The sequence below is a fragment of the Dipteris shenzhenensis genome, chromosome 5, assembly GCF_047967505.1.
Source record: "Dipteris shenzhenensis isolate YYH24624 ecotype China chromosome 5, Dip_SZ_1.0, whole genome shotgun sequence".
NCBI lineage: Eukaryota > Viridiplantae > Streptophyta > Polypodiopsida > Gleicheniales > Dipteridaceae > Dipteris > Dipteris shenzhenensis.
In genome coordinates, this window is record NC_141600.1 from 5,328,087 (window position 1) to 5,345,415 (window position 17,329).

At 43.5% G+C, this 17,329-nt stretch overlaps 1 protein-coding gene across 1 annotated transcript in view; it reads right to left on the bottom strand.

Moving 5' to 3' along the window:
• Nucleotides 1-7,153: 7,153 nt before the first annotated feature.
• Nucleotides 7,154-17,329, bottom strand: part of LOC147901544 (beta-glucosidase 4-like) — a 159,860-nt gene continuing 149,684 nt past the window's right edge. Inside the window, exons 12-13 of the mRNA XM_087375354.1 lie at nucleotides 7,852-7,960; nucleotides 7,154-7,660 (exon numbers count right to left, since the gene is read on the bottom strand). Of these exons, the coding sequence (XP_087231480.1) occupies nucleotides 7,474-7,660; nucleotides 7,852-7,960 (296 nt within the window). The 3' untranslated portion in view covers nucleotides 7,154-7,473. The remainder of the gene's footprint in view (nucleotides 7,661-7,851; nucleotides 7,961-17,329) is intronic.

Below are 17,329 nucleotides of genomic sequence, written 5' to 3' on the forward strand. Positions count from 1 at the left end.
CTCCCAAGTATGATTCTCTCTCTCTCTCTCTCTCTCTCTATATATATATATATATATATATCTATCTAACTATCTATCTAACTATCTATCTATCTATCTTGACACATTGCATAAAACACACATAAATGCCCATGCATGTATACATGCATTCGCCCGCACATGGTCCGTGTGTGGACACATCATGGCACATGCACATGCCTTACACTATTTGTAAACGAACAGATTTTATGATTTGCATGTTACAAAGGCTTTTTCAATTTATACATGTTTACTTTTAACTATGACTCTACAAAACTTTCTTCCAAAGTGAAACTTGAGAACTTTATCGCGCTAAAATGAATTGTGGGGGATTCCTATGGATGTGTGTGGTATTAGAAGGTTTATTGGATGAAGTCTTGCATTGGGTGTCTCATAAGTGATTTAGTGTTGGTAGTGTGCTAAAAATAAGTGAGGAGAGGGGACTTGTTCTTAAACATCTGGTGATCCAATATATTCATACTACTCTCACACCAGTGCTGGAATATGAAATAGTATTGTGTAATGTCCATGCCAAAAATCTTTTAGGAGGGGCACATAAGTCTTGTCATGTTAATTATGAGTAACACCATATCACCCATGTTGCACATCTAGTTCTTAGTTTCATTAGTAGCATATCAACAATGGGAATTCAATTGTCTTATTTTCTTTATAGATCCTCCCGACTTACCAAGCACCACTAATGGGAACTGTGCATGTGCAATCTTGTGACTATTTAGACCCTGTTGTGAGTACTCTATGTGGTCTTTTTTATTAACTTCCTTGCCTTGGACCATATCCGTCTTTCACATCACTCTACTTCTCTTAGGTTGAATTATCTTTTGATGCAAAGATTTGGTATGTCTTTTTAAATATCTTTAGAAGTACCCTTAAGGTACCTTTTCGTAGGTTGAAATTTGTGTGGACAAAGGGGGTCAATGGAAGTGAATCAATAAAAGAGAGAGAAAGAGACGCTTCTTTTTTCTTGAGAAGGTTGAAAACTCAAGATAAAGTGAATCACATCCCCCCTTCTCCTCAAGACTTGTAAGGCAAAAGCCTCTTATGTGGCCAGAGGGTAAGACAAAGCTAAACCCCCTATTTCTTCTTGTTTGTGGCTCATAGAAATATAGGATCTCGTATTGCCCTTTTGGGCTCATGGATTGAGAGCTAGCTCAACTAGTGCTCTTAGAATAGGGTCCTTAAGGCTCTAAAGCTTTGAGAGCTTAAGCAACATGATAACCAAGATTGCCAAGGAACCTTAGTCCAAGATCTTGGAGGGCTGCACAATGCAATCATTGGTCCAATTTGTGTAGCAGTCATGTACGGCACGCTAGGGACTAGCAACAATAGTTCGTGGCCTCAATGTTCAAGCATCACAAATGCCATGGATACTAGGTAAAGGGGAGGCCAAAGTACCATAAATTCCATTACACACACCATTGGGACATCCCAAAATGCCCTCAAGTCTTAATGTCTTGCATGCAAATTGTTATCGTTGCTAGTGCATAGTCAAATAGACCCACTAGGGGCCATGATAAGGCCATGATAAAAAAAAGAAGGCTTCAAATCTCATGAGTGTATGCATGATTCATTTGCATGGATATCCATCTATATAGAGGGATCAACTACCACTTGCACCAGACTCCAAAAGCCTCCAATATATAAGCAAATAAGGAGTCTCCTTATTCATCCTCTTCCAATCCTACTTTGCCTCGTATCATTGAAGACCCTCATAAATCCTCACAGTCTAATGCCCCCAATCTTTGAGCCTTATATATTTACAACTTCAGCTTAAAACACTCATGTGCTATTGCCATTAGTCTCATTGTTTTAGTGATTTTATGCTTCAACATCCTCCTATTTCATATTCTTACGCATTTTAGCCAAGGTGCTCACACACATGCTTGAATGTTCTCTATACTTCAACCATATGCTACATGTTTTTGAGTCATTGAGTGACATTACTTGTGCATTTCTCCAAAGGGCTAGAGGGGGTGAATATCCATGCATTTGAGCTATAGCACTCGACACCCACACTCATCACACCTTGAGTTTAAACACATATCCCTTGAATATCACCATCCTCATCACCACTACTACCCTCCTTGGGAATGGCCTCCCCCCCCCTGTTATGTCAAGAAGTGCCTCAACAAGTCAAAGCCTATTCTTTGATGTGGGTGAGGACTCTTCGTATTGTCAACAAAATTTATCCCAATGTAGAAGTCAATATTTATGTTATACTTAGTTCGGGAAAGGAAAATTTGCTAAAGTCCCACTGATTTCTCGAGATCCCTCCAAACATTTGTGATTCCCCTAATCTAAATGTTGCCAATTTTACTTTTTATACTCAAGATTATTCCTTGATACTTGCGCATGACTACCACACCAAAATTCATACAAGACAAACACGTGCAACATATTGCGCCCAACGTTTGCAATGATCTTTTGCATTCAACCTTTGTGAGTTGAGTGCCACATATATGCACATGAGTCGACCTACTTCCCCATCCTATTTTGTTGAACTATGTTTTGCGACACCCGTGTATTTCTGTTGAAGGTACGCACATATATGTTTTTTCTAACGAGAGAAAGAACCTCTACTTCTTTCTCATCGGCATACTTGCAAATTCCTTTTGACATTCACTTGGAACAATCACCTAGAAAATTGATCATCTTAAACCAAGGTCAACACAACTAATCTTGGTTAGCCTAATCCAAGCGTTGGACAAAGTAAGCACATACTTGGCTGTCCTCTTTCGATGCAAACTTTGATAGGCCATAATTTTATTGTTTGAAATCCAAATTTGACCCCCTCTTCACCAACACCTCAAGCACACATAATAAAAGTTCTCTAAGGTTTTCTAAAGCTAATCTAGAAAAATTTCAAGCTTCGAGCATCAAACGATTCTATATGCCAAAAGGGTTCAACTTTACAAAGTTTTGGCTAAAAAATCCAAGTTGTCCCATTCGACGTACCATCTTCACTCATTGGAAATAAGAAATTTTATTCATAGGCTCAAAGTAACTTCTTCAACGTCAACTTTGGCATCTTGATTGAACCATGCCATACTAACTTTTATTGGTGGAACAAGCATCTAAATTGCAGCTTCATGGCAATCATAAACTTAAAAGTACAGGATTTCTTGTTCACATAGTTTTAAGAATCTCTACTCTCACTAAGGATAAATTGATATTCAGCATTGACTCCAAATCTTATTCAACGACACCAAACAATCTTGAACTTCTTTAACATCTAGGTCCTACTATATTTGCATTGATAATGTTAACTACTTCAACCTCAAACAATATCAAGTCATCTTCTATCATAAGATCATGCACTTTTACATTGATAGCACGCATGTCATTATAATATCATCTATTCGAATAGAATTGGAAAAGGACACTAGTCATATCACTTATCGTTCATGCAATTATGCCAAACTTTGCATGTTTAACAAGAATTCGGATAAGACCCATGGTGGCATTAGTCTTGGATAATTGAATTTGGTCTTCACATAAAAAATGTGTGCATAAAAGTCACTATTGCAATAATGACATCAACAACACATAGTTTAACAAGAAAGGACGTTTGACATTTGCAATCATCAAATTTGGCATGTATGAATTTGTATTCATGCAATTTCGTTTGGGAAATTGTTTTGGTTTCATTGTGTTCTTAATTGACTGGTATTCTAATCACCCAAGTGCGACAAGTGTTGAATGTTGGATTGTTTCAAAACATCATCTAGTTGTTAATTTGTTTTTTGCTATATTATAAATTGTGAATTCAAGCTCAAAGAGTTTGACTGCTCAAAATTTGAAAGGTTGCTACAATGTACGAACTAAATGCTTGAATGAAATGCTTTAAAATCTAGCCATCCTTGTAATGCAAAGCATATGGCAACCTAGCTTTGTTTGTAAGTTCTAAATTAGGCCATTTTGTATCAAACTTTAAGAAATCCCTATCTTTGATAAAGAGATGCTTGGGATGGAAACAAATGAAAATTGATGACTTGCATCCTAGCTTTAAAACACTCATGATTTACTAGTTATTGCTTGAACACATAATTAACAAATTTGGCATAAATGTCATCATAGTTCATATATACACATGATAACATTATGATGGTTTGATATAGTCTATATATTGCATAGTTTGAAAAATTATCATCATCTTTACTGGAAGTAAAAAAAAAGAAAGTTTAGAGTTACATATCTAGTCACAATTGATAATGTTGACTGTAACAGATGTAATGGGAGACCATAATTATGTGTTTCATCAATTTTACTATTTCTAATGTTTGATTCTTCTCTTTGGAGCTTCAACTTGGAATCCTAGAATCAAAAGAGACGTAGCTTAAACAATTACGTCACCATTTTGGACACATTTTAGAAGGGAGCACTCCATGCTATTTTGCAAATATTTGTATTGCAAGCAATCTATGCATATATACAAAATGGACATAATCCTTTATTTTATTTATTATTATTTTTCTTTTTTTTTTTGGGGGGGGGGGATGCGGGCGGGTCCTTACAAACATCTTATAGAAAAATTTAGTAAACGGAGAGAGATTTTTAAATGGAATCTACATAGATGAGGGTATTAAAAAATACTTATCTAGCGTGGTTATTTTTTGTGAATATATAGAGAGTAGCCCATGAAGGAGCAACAAGAATAGCAACTTATGTAGCACTAGCCTATGGACTTGAAGGAGCAACCCCCTATGGAGAAAAAGGAGTAACAGTAGGAGTAAGAGTAGGAGTAGGAGTAGCAAGAGCCACATTATCACTAGATTAATGAGCCACAAAAGGAGCAATATAATATTTAGTCACCACTTCATGATCCAAAAGGTACATTTATAAGGCTCAACAAGGAACTACAAATGATTACATGGTGGCCTTCACGAATTCAAGCCATCACCAACACATGACTGCAAGAGTTGGGCTCTCTCTGGGCACTTGACCGGAATAGGCCCAAGGTAGTCTTATGCTAGGCATGATGTGCAAAACTTACAAGTCCAACTATGTGTAGTGGTGAATCCCCGACTAAACGTGGAAAAGCTGCACAACAAGAGTTGGGCTTGATTTTAACAAGTTCTTAAAGTAAAGCAAGTTAAATTTTGAGGCTTGCTTAATGACATGAAAAATATATTCATCTTGTACATGTTCTTTCTAGAGTTGCGGAGGCCAAGAAAGTTTTGGATTTAATGTCTTAAGATGAATAGACAACAAGTTGGGTACATTTTCCCAAAGAATAGATAATATATGGCTCTTGCCAGTTACTCAAATGCAACCTATTCACAAAACCTAACAAAAAATTGCTATATTCAAGATGGTGGTAATTTAGTTTTCATTGAAAGAGATGTATTTGTCTACTGATTTTGTAGTTCAAACAAATTTAGATGATTTCTTGTAGCAAGGTGCATTTAGGCCCTTCTTTCGAACATGCCAAAGAAGGGGAGACATTAGCAACCCTCACGTAGGTAGATATCCATGAATGTCCCTCACTAGGAAGAACTCTTCTTTAACACAGAGTCTCATAAAAGTGTGGCATATCTTTGAACATCATCACTACGTCTAGCCAATGCAAGAAGGGGATACCGGCTTCTCAATTAGCATTCAAAAGTTTGGGACCTAGAGGAACATACTACTAGGTCACAACACACATCAGTTGGGAGCAATGGGATAGTAGACTAGCTAGATCCTTGGGGGTATGGCATTGCCTACCATAGTAGTCAGAGGAATGGCTCATGAGGGTGGCTCAATTGTGATGAGCAGGCTTAGATAGAGGCAGCTACCCATCTTGGAGACATGGAGAGAGGGTTTGAGTCATGAGAATGAGGACGAGAATAACACAATATACTGGGTAATGGGCCTAAGTCCTCAAGGCTGGAGTCCTACTTCATCTCCATTTTGTCGCTTACCATTATAGATGATGCAAGGATGGAGTTCTTTGTGATATACCCTCTCCTTTAGTGTATGTCTAGGTGGGACCCTTCATCAAGAGCCCTTTGAATATCATAGTGACCTAATGAAGGATCAGATGTTGAACCCTCTATAGTGGCAATGGATTTGAATGGTTGGATGCTTTGGGAAGCATTCTTTTATATGTATTCCAAACTCTAATAGATTGGAATTTGCTCTAGGGGGTGCACGAAGAGGGGGGAAGGTTTTTGCAAAAAAGTGCAACTTAAAGAACACTCTCTCTTAGCTTGAGGACACCTCTAAAACTATATTTTTCTTTAGGGCGAGAACCCCACCACAATATGATTTATCATTTTCCCATTTTTGCCAGCTTTCTATCCATGATCCTTGAGCTCTCTGACTATATCTAAAGAGTTTTGCAAAAAGGGAGATCTAGCAATTTTCCATGTTTTCAAAGAATAACAAGCTTGCTCATGTTATGTTGATTTCTGCCTAGGTTGTTATTACTAATTCTTAATCATTACAAAGTAATATAGAGAATAATCCCTCATTAAAAGTTAAGACGGGGGGAGGGGGGGGGGGGGATAGGGTCTCAAAGGTAAGATTGGAAAACTTGTGAAATGGCGCACGCTTCAAGGAAACAAGAATGCAATCCATAGGTTACTTTTTAAAATGCTATTGAATTTTCTTAACTTCCAAATAAATTCTTAAAGAGGTCTTTTAAAAGCAGCTGACAATTGCTATTAATAGAAAAATACTTATACAACTTACCAGTTCAGGAGAGACTCGATCCAAAGGAGATTGGTAACACTAACAAGCCCACAAATATGTAGAAACTTCCTAAGCTCAAAGCAAATTTAAGGTCTTCCCTTTTTATGGCCATGAAACTCGTAGTTGCTAGAATTCATAGTATTCATAGTACCAAAATAAATAGCAACTGAGCTCAACATGCAGTAGCATATGTTTCTTTTCCAATTAAGAGGAGCTCTGAAACTCTAACTAAAGAGACATGGAAACAATGCATTTGAAGCTGTTGCATATGTTGCAGATGCTAGCTTTCAACAGTAGTGATATCTATCATGTTTCCAAAATACTGTATTATGCTTTGTATAAAGTTTTTAGAGTAGCCTTTGGATGAGGTTATAGGCACTTCCATTCAGTTAAAAAAAAAAAAAACCCAGTACTTCTTGTCTCATAGACCTTTCGAGTCGATACATAAAACCTATTATCATTAATCATTCTGTAAAATGTCACCACACACAAATAAAAACAATTCCATATGTTTTATGAAGCTAAAATTCCATAGTAATATTTACAAATATGATCAGGGACACATTATCACAAATTAGTCAATGGCAGTGACTAGAAGCTTGCAATATGAGCTTATCTTTCCGTTGTCAATTCAACACCTGAAGTCCAATAGTTTCCATTGTTCTATAAGTGAGAGTCTTTTTAATCCTTCCTAGGCATTAGGAACCAGTGCTAAAATTAAAGTTTCAACTTCTGATGTGTACAAAATTCTCAGTAGATGCCTTAAATAAGTTTTTGATCCTTACGTGTCAAAAAATGAGAGAACCAGAAGGCTGATGATTTAGGATGGCGCTTAAGGTTGTTGGCATAGTCCACATATACAAGCCCAAAACGCTTTGTATAACCCATATTCCATTCAAAATTGTCCAAAAGGGACCAGGCAAAATATCCACGGACATCTGCCCCCTCTCTGAACCATTATTAAAAAAAAAAGGTAGTAAATTCTTCAGTTCATGATTATAATAGTAAAATGAAGAAGTTTGACCACTGAATCAAGTCAAATCTAAATGGGAAGTTTAAGCCAAGCCTTATCAGCAAAAAGCAGAAACTTCATTTCTCATTTTGGGTGAAGAAATGATGACAAAGGCCTGTCACTTGTACCTTATTGCACTCGCCACAGCTGATAAGTAGTCTCGATAGTAATGTATCCTCATCGTGTCATTTAAGAATTCATCCAAGGTGCTTTCTTGTAGGTTCTCTTGATCCATTCCTGTCACCAGTAAAACCATTAAGACTATTTAACTTTAGCATGCAGCTCAGGAATCAATTGCACATCAAATCTTTGAAAAATGCAATTTACAATCATAGGGAACTCCTGCTGGATAATACAACTTTGACATGATCCCGCCCCGCATTCATGGCACGCATTGCAAATGTACAAGGCACAGTTGCAGTGAAGCTAATGTTATTTGCCCCCCCCCCCCTCTCTCTCTCTCTCTCTCTCTCTCTCTCTCTCTCTCTCTCTCTCTCTCTCTAGTTTACTTTGTATTTAGGCTCAGATTTGACATTATGTACTTTCACTTGCATTGTATTGCGTAGCACTTAGATGATATTCGACGATGCCTCTTCTTTGTGGCACGTTGATTTTGTGCTATCTTGTATGCAGAGTTCTTGATGTCCCATGGGCCCATTTTGGCCTTTAGTGGACAATAATACACTTTCTTTCTTTCTTTCTTTCTTTCTCTCTCTCTCTCTCTCTCTCTGTGATGTTAATTGCACCTCGTGAGCTCCCCTGCTCCTCCCTATTTGAGGAATGCTCAATCCATGCACAAAATCAGTCTACATATCATGAGTAAGATTTGGGAGAAAGGGCTGCCAGCCGCAAGCGGATCGCCTCTACCAAGATCTTATACACAGTGCCCAAGAGAGTAATGGGCCTCCATTGGGTAACCAAATATCTGCACCCTGCCTTTGGGATCAGGTGAACAAGATCCACTTTAAGTGAATCAGACAAAAGACCAGAGTCCCAAATGCTCTGCAGAACTGAAGCGAAACGAACACAAAAAATATCCCAAAAAGTAAAGCAGAAATATCAGCCCATCTGAACCAGGACATTTGCCCTTGTGAAGGGCAAGAAGAGCAGTCTTGAATTCCAGATTGGTCAAAGCTGCATTCAGTAAAGCCCTCATATTCTACTTCACCAATGTTGGAATAACCTACCAAACTCTCTATTGGGCATCAACTCTAGCAGTAGAGACGGTCTGTGGTGAAAAGGGAGACATAAAATATCAGATGACTTCATCCAGATCTGGCTGCAGAACCCCCTCAAAAGTCAACCAGTCTAGAAACACTTTATCTTCCTTGTCTTCGGCCAAGAGTATAGAAAAAGTGTTTATCGACTCTCCCTCCCATCTAAACCTGTGGAACTACACTTCAGACTTTGCTTTTTGAAATCACAACACACTGGGGGATAGCAGAAACAAGGGGTACCACACAAGCACACTGTCGAAGGGAAGTGCCACCTAGAGTCTTCTTGGGCCTTTTCTTCTTCTTTGGGCAATCTCTAGCAAAGTGCTCAAAGAGTTTGCAAATCCAACAATGGTTGGATGGACCGAAATCTCAACTCTCTGCCAAAAAAGAGAGCCATTTGGTCTCTAAAGCATAATAGGGACCAGGGTCATTGGAGATGTTAGGGTCAATGGCATTGACCCTAACCTCGAGACCCCGTCAGCCCTGATTGCCTTTGTTGTGGAAGAAGGCAAATCATGGAGAGAGCAAACCTATTTGACCAATCCGAAGGAGGCTCCAATGCGGCCAAGTGTCCGTGACGAACTTGAGGAAGACCAGGGAATTTGATGAACAAAGAGGTTACCCAGCTATCCTCCTCTAGTAGGTTGAGCCCTATTGAAAATAGTATAGGACTACTTGAAGCACCTCATTTACAGCTCTAGGAAAACAAAAAAGTACCTAGAAGAAACCTCTCCCTAGCAGAGAAATATCTAAGAGGTGCAGAGAGAGGCTCAAGGGAAGTGCAAGAAGCATCCAATCCCTAGTCCAAGCCTAGGAAGGGTGAGATCCATGACTGCATGTGAAGAGGATAGTGGAGCTCTCAAGTTCTACTTCCTTTTGAAGATACTGCAGCTCATCTTTTGAGAAAATGCATGTTCTTAAGGATGGTGGGATGGGATGAGGATCGGCTAAATGGGTGGGCATTCACCAATCACAAGGTGGAAGGCTGACTTGAAATGTGTTGGGGTCCGTCTGTCAGTTGCCAAAGTCACCAAGAAAGGGGAAAGGAAGAGGAGAAACAAAAAGGAGGATGAGTGAGAGTGGTAAATGTGTGTGAAAGGGAGTGAGAATGTCAGCAATAATGTGAGTGTGTGCATGTACCTGATCGCATGTGTGTGAGTGTGATAAAGTGATTGGGTGTGTGACTGTGAGTAATGTGATTCATGATGATGTTACTTTTTATGTCCTTTTTGATAGCCAATCAGCCTTATGCTTTGGGCATGCACTCCGGGCATCGCGTGTGTGTGAGTGTGATAAAGTGATCGGGTGTGTGAGTGTGAGTAATGTGATTCATGATGATGGTACTTTTTATGTCCTTTTTGATAGTCAATCAGCGTTATGCTTTCGGCATGCACTCCAGGCCTGTTTGGAACAAGCTATGATACTTAAGTCGTACCTTCCTCCACATTCCTCGCCTTGAGGTACAAAATCGCTTGGAGGATTGGAAACTTGCCTAACCTAAGACTGACTAGACTCAAAAGCTTATCACTACGGTTTGTTTGTTTTTCTTTTAGACCCAAAAGTCAACAGCATCCTTATTTTGCACTAATGTAGAAAGTGCCTTTGCGAACATATTATGTAGAACTAAGGGACATTGGGAAGCCATGTGCCAAATTTGCGGCATTCAAAACAAGCACCAACAAATAAGCCCCATTTGAGCTTGTAGAAGGCACTATCCATTGCAACATTATTGATAGTAACATAATAGGATTTTTGTGTAGGGCCATATGTGTTCAACAAAATACAAAAATGATTAGAATTCCCATTTTGCCAAGGTGGACACACCACTTTGCCCAAAGGAGCTGCAACTCTTGGCAACACCGTCTCCAAACATTGGGAAAGTCCACGACTTCAACCCAAACAGGGCATTGATGCCTAGGAGACTATCGCAATACATGTACCATCTGCTGACCATAGTAAAGAGGGGACTATTCCAAGAGCATATCCTTATACCTCTGCCAAAATTACCTCAGAAAAACCCTTGCCTGCATACTGCACTTTTTGAACAAAACAACCCCCCAAGATCCTTGTCAATCAGTTTCCAACATCTGAAGCAACAAGCATGTGGCCTGGAAAGAAAATGATCATAACATTATTTGCATACACCCAAACAGGATCGACAGTCTCATCCACCTCAACGGATATGCCCATAGAAGGGGTAGGTTCTTTCTAATCCTTCCTAGGTATCCTCAAATCCCCTCGTATGACATTAAAAACCAGACGGGCTTCATCCAAGACATGAACCGGGCCATCTAGGGCCACAACCAACTTCTGCTTCTTATTTTGACATGATTTGTCCCTGCTGTAAATTTTATCTACTCAAACTGCAGCCATATTTTCTCACACTAGCACTCAAACAAGCCCTTTTTCAACCCCCACAACCTTGCCAACTACTAGCCAGAAATAAAGACAGCTAATGGACACCTGGAAAAGGCAGATGGGCAGCAAAGGAAAATCCTTAAAGAAAGACAAATTTACAGATGTAAGAAAAAAACACAGAAGAGGACACAAACGAATTGCTATGTCCAAGAGTGGTAGACATCAAAATTCGCACAGGCAAACAACACCCAAGAAGGGTTTGCACAGCAACAGGACACGCCTAGAGGATCACGGGACTAAAGAGCAGTCCCAAGGGGGGTCACACGGGAGATTTGCCACAGGAGGGAGGCCGCCAGGAAGGTCACACAGCAAGGAAGCAGGGTCGCAGGAAAAGCAAGGTGCTCTGAAAGACCACACGACAGATGTAGGGGCCTGAAAGAAGGCACACAGAGGATGCCAAATGCTCAAGGGGTTCACACAGTGAGCAAGAAGCATGCCTAAGATAGCTTGCAATCATAAAGACGCCATAGCTCCTCCTCTCTCACTGTGACTCACACACCTTACACACACACACACACATTGTTTTCGGTAAAAGAGAGATTTCGTTAAAGAAAATGTACATTCATGAAAAACGCATGGGAGAAAAAGTAACCATCTTACACACAGTCGATTGGAGGAGCTCCCGCCTGCTGCTGCCCACCATCGCCCGTCGCCATCACACAGCCCTTGGCAGCGCCCTGCACCTTGGCCGCGCCCTGCTCCCTTGGCAGCGCCTTGCTGCCTTGGCCGCACAGGGTCCCTTGGCAGCGCCCTTCCCCCCGTGTCCTGCTCCCTTGGCATCGCCCCTGCTGCCTTGGCTGCGCAGGGTCCCTTAGCAGCGCCCTCAGGTCGCCCACCCCTTCAGCTCGCGTTGCGCCCCCCTTCAGCCTGCTGCCGCACCTGGTTGCTGCAGGTCGTTCCTGGTGGTCGTGCCCCCCCTTCAGCCCGCTCGCGTTGAGCCCCCCCCCCCCCTACAGCCCGACTGGCTGCTGCTGGTCGCACCCTGCTGGTCCTGCTGGCTGCTGCTGGTCGCGCCCCTTCAGGCTACCATCTAGGCCGCCCTTTAGGCCGACAGTAGCTGTTGTCTGCCCCTCCCTTGCGCTTCAGGCTGGGCTGCTTCAGGGCCCTCTCCCGGGCTGTTCTGCTCGTGTTCCGGGGAGCTGAGTTCCTGGGCTGCTCCCAGACATTGGCGGAGCTTTCTGCTTCAGCATTGAGCGGCCTGTTTTCATTCCACGCAAGCTGAAGTTTGGGGCTTTCTTTAACCAGGGGTTTTTTGGGATTCTAGAGGTTGGTTGCGAGTTCTTGGTGGGTATTTTCAGCAGAGGTAGCTCCTCCCCTCGGGACAGTGCAAGCTGAGACAATGGAGGACACTAATGCCACTCCCGTCGACGAGCCTGAGGAGATTGAAGTCACAGTTTCTTTCCTCCTGACATTGTGCAGATGATTGAGGTAGCAGAGGAGGGTTTTCGTTTGACGCACACCATTGGCTTTCTACCCGGTAGAGGCCAACAGTTACGTGATTGGGTGTACACCAGCATGGCCTCATTGGGTGTCTCAGTTACGGTTTTTCGATTGCTTGGCAGAGGGGACTTTTCTTTTGGCCTTCAGTCTGCAGAGCAGGCTCAAAGAGTACTTATGAGCTCACTGATTCAGTTTCAGAGCAGAGTCATCCATTTGTGGCCTTGGCGGAAGCACTTCAGTACTACTTCCCCGGGACCGCGTCAGGTCTCTTGTTGGATGCTTTTCCCTGGACTTCCTGATGAGGTCAGCTCTTGTCGCAGAGCTGTGGAGCATATGGCTAGCATGGCAAGTACAATCATCCCATCAGGTGCTAGACTTTCCTATGCTCAGTCACTTGCTGGTACAAGTGTTACAAGGGTCAGACTCACTTCAGAGTTCCCCCCTCCTCGACCTTTGCCTACTTTGATTTCGTACTCCACGGGAGATGGGGTACAGATGCAGCAGAGGGTTTTGTACGAGGGGCTTCCTGATCAGTGTCTTTTCTGTTGGAAGAGAGGTCACTTTATTAGGGATTGCCCTAGTCGTCGGCCTCGATCAGAGACTCTGGATCCTTCTCATCCTTTGAGTGACCCAGAGCCTTCAGTTCAGCCTCCAGGGGTCTCTGAGCCTGCTTCGACTCATTTAGCAGAACGAGAAGAACCTCCTCTGGGGGAGCCTCCAGTCAACTCAGAGGACCTGGAGGTGCCTCCAGTGGAACAGCTTTCACGGAGAGCTCGGAGGAGACGGAGACAGAGAGAGAGCCAGCAGTACGAGCAGCCCCAGGTACGAGCTCATAGATGGCAGAGAGTTGAGACACATGTGCAGGAGACCCCGGAAAGGGGAGATGCAGAGGACCATCCACAGGCAGGTCTTGACACTGTGCAGGAGACGGTAGCTCAAGGAGTCGAGACACATGTGCAGGAGACCCCCGGAAAGGAGAGATGCAGAGGACCATCTGCAGGCAGGTCTTGACACTGTGCAGGAGATGGTAGCTTAGGGAGTTGAGACACATGTGCAGGACACCCCGGAAAGGGGAGATGCAGAGGATCATCCACAGGTAGGTCTTCACACTGTGCAGGAGACAGTAGCTCAGGACTTCATGACTCTAGACACTACTACCCCGGTTACGGAGACATTTATTCAGCAGGAGACTGCTCAGGCTGCAGTTACTATGATGGATGCCTCTCCCTAGCAGTCCATTGAGAGAGTGGTTTTTTACGACACAGGTCAAAGTCAGAGCCCGTCCCAGGATCTCATGCGCCTGTACGAGGTTCCCTCGAGACCCCTTTCACAGCCCCGTTGCATAGTACCTTCCTTTGTTGCTATGCGGAGCGTCCTTTTAGACACCCCTCCCAGTACAGCCTCGTCCTCACAGCTTTTCACTCCTGATTTATCCAGATCTTTTGCGAGTGCGGTCACAGATTTTGCTCAGTACCCAAATAGGCGTGAGGATTGGGAGATCCTAGGAGACAAGATCGAGCGAGAGTATCAGTCATCCACGCGGACAAGCACCTCGTCGCAGTTTCTTCCTCTCCCTCTCACCTATTCCAGGAGCAGAGTCAGGACGGCTTAGCCCTTTTCAGCTCTTTTGACTCCTAGACCTGACCCCAGGATGGTTGACAGAGATCTGCCAGTTGAGTTTTGGCCCTTTTTGGCTCGAGGGGTTATCACAGACTCCCTCACTCGATTGGAACTTCTACCGGTGTTTTGCCGACGGTCAGAGGAGGTAGAGGAGTGCTTGGGATCTGTTACTCTCTCCAGAGAGGGGCACGTTCTTCGTTTCTCCGTAGGTAGCTTTCGATCTCGGGGGAGCGAAAGCTGGTCAGCTGAGTTACTTGACAGCGAGATTGCTAGACAGCTCATGTGCATGACTCAGTTTTCATCGGTTCATCGTATCGTTGGCTCGCAGATTCACTCTTGCCCTAGGACTCTTCGACCTGGCTTTGGTGGCAGGGCCTTTCTATTTCTGTTCTTTGAGATTCAGGAAGACTTTGATTTTCCCAGGAGTGCCGGTTGGTTTGACTTTCAGCTCCTTAGTTTGAGCCAGAGTAATCTTCTCTCAGATGGAGCCATTTTACATGAGTTGGGACAGATTTGGAGTTTGATCAGAGACTGACTTTGGATTGCGCCGTCAGAGAGACAGTTTTGTGCCGTTGACATTGGCACACCCTCACTTCCATCCGATGTCTAGGTTGTCCATCATTTCTTGGAATGTGAGAGGACTGAACGGCCGCAGATTTACCTCAGATGCAGATGGTCGTAGATTGGGAGTTCCTAGATTGCAGTTGCTTAGGGACTCCCTTCAGTTTATTTCCTTAGGGTCCCCTCCAGACATTGTGCTTATCCAGGAGCATAAGCTCTCCCAGGACAGGATTGACAGATGCAAATCCTTACTCAGAGGATAGAGCCGCGGACATATTAGAGCCTAGCGGATGGCATGAGGGGAGGAGTTTGCATTTCCGTTTCAGCTAGGTGGGCCTCAAAGATCACCCAAGAGGGTACACTACTGGAGAGCAGAGCATGCTATGTTATTCTTCATATTGAGAGCACAGCAGTTGGGGTTCTCAATGTGTATGCTCCCACGGATCCAGCCCATAGACGTGCTTTTTGGAGACAGCTCAGAGTGTCCCTTCCTCAGGCAGACACCTGGATTGTTGGAGGAGATTTCAACATGGTTGAATTCTCTGAAGACAAGTCGGGTCAGACAGAGGGTGGCCTCTCTGATAGGAAGAGAGTGGAGTGGGATAGTTTTGTTTTGCATGCTGGACTTCATGATGCAGCTCGATTGGACGACTTTCGTCACTTGGCTGACAGTCTTCAGTTCTCTTGGTCCGGGGTTTTCCATGGCTCTCTTTCTTTGGTCAGACTTGACAGGTTTTATATTGGCCAATGGGGCCAGGCCAGAGGAGGACGGATTGGGATCCGCCCGGGTTATGTTTTATCTCACCATGCTCCAGTTCTATTACAGATTCTTCCTACCTCTCGATTAGAGAGCACACGCTCAGTGAGAGTTCCAGACTTTGTTTTTCAGGACACAGAGTTCGTGAAACGGTTGAGAGAGGCTTGGTTGTCAGAGGACACTCCTGTGGATCAGGGCTAGTTGATGTGGGTAGAAAGGGCTTTGGCTAGAGTCAGCATGGCCTGCCAGTTGAGGGTAAAAGAGGAGAAGGAAAAGCTCAGAATCAGAGATCGGAACGCAAGAGCGGCGGTATCCAGACTTCAGAGATTGATTCAGAGTTTTCCTCATTCTCTTTTCATCAGAGGGCAGCTTTCGGAGGCTCAGGAGAGACTAGAGGAGATTCAGGGCAGGAGGGCCCAGTTCACGTCTTACTCCCAGCAGACTTTCTGGATTCAGAAGGGGGATAGATGCTCTAGAGAGTTCTTCAGGGCAGTGGGTCAGAGATACTCTTCGGACAGTCTACATAGACTTGTGGATGAGGCCGGGTCTCGTCAGACGGACCCTCACCGTCTTGTTGAGATCACTTCAGATTTCTATTCCACTCTTTACACCGCCGGTCCAATCACTGAGGAGATGATCAGAGCCAGAGAGGAGATTTGGAGCCATGTCCCCCTGATGGTCTCAGACAGGATGAGTCATGTTTTGGATAGCCCACTATCACTCCTGGAGATCACGGACGCGTTACATGAGCTGCCTAGGGACAGATGCCCAGGGGAGGACGGTCTGTCGACACTTCTTTTTAAAGCTCTTTGAGATAACGATTGGGCCGCTCTTTGAGATACGATTGGGCCTCATCTACTCTCTACCTTTTCAGAGGCTCTCGATACACGATCTTTGGGCGAGACATTATGCACAGGTATGATTTGTCTCATCTCGAAAGGGGGAGACAAGATAGTCCTACGTAATTGGAGACCCATTACACTTCTAGGGACAGCCTACAAGATCATAGCGAAGACCTTGGCTCTTATATGTCCTTGACTTGCCCGTTGATTTTTAATGTGAGATTCTTGGGCTAATATTTTTAGAAGAGCCAGACATCATCCGATCTACTCAGACAGAATTTGTCCAGGATCGGAGTATCTTGGATAACATCTTTACTTTTTGGGAGGCCACTCACTGGGCGAAGGAGAGTCAACAAGAGATTGCAGTTCTTCTTCTCGATTTTGAGAAGGCTTATGATAGGGTGGACTGGGGTTTCTTGGAGGGCACTATGAGGAGGCTAGGCTTCAGTGATAGATGGATTTCTTGGGTCTCCTCATTTTACTCCCACTCTTCTAACAGGATGGTGGTCTGTGGAGGTAGAGGACCGGCTTTTCAGCTATCCAGATCGCTACGACAGGGATGCCCGCTTGCACCTTACCTTTTCCTTTTCGTAGCGGAGGCTATGGGATACTTTATGCAGGCTACCGGTCATGGCACTTTGGGCCTCCATCTGCCTATCTGGCAGGAGCAAGAGCTTCTGGACACTGAGTTTGCTGATGACACGGCACTGACAGTTAGAGGAGATGCATATAGTCTCGCTACTGCTGCGGA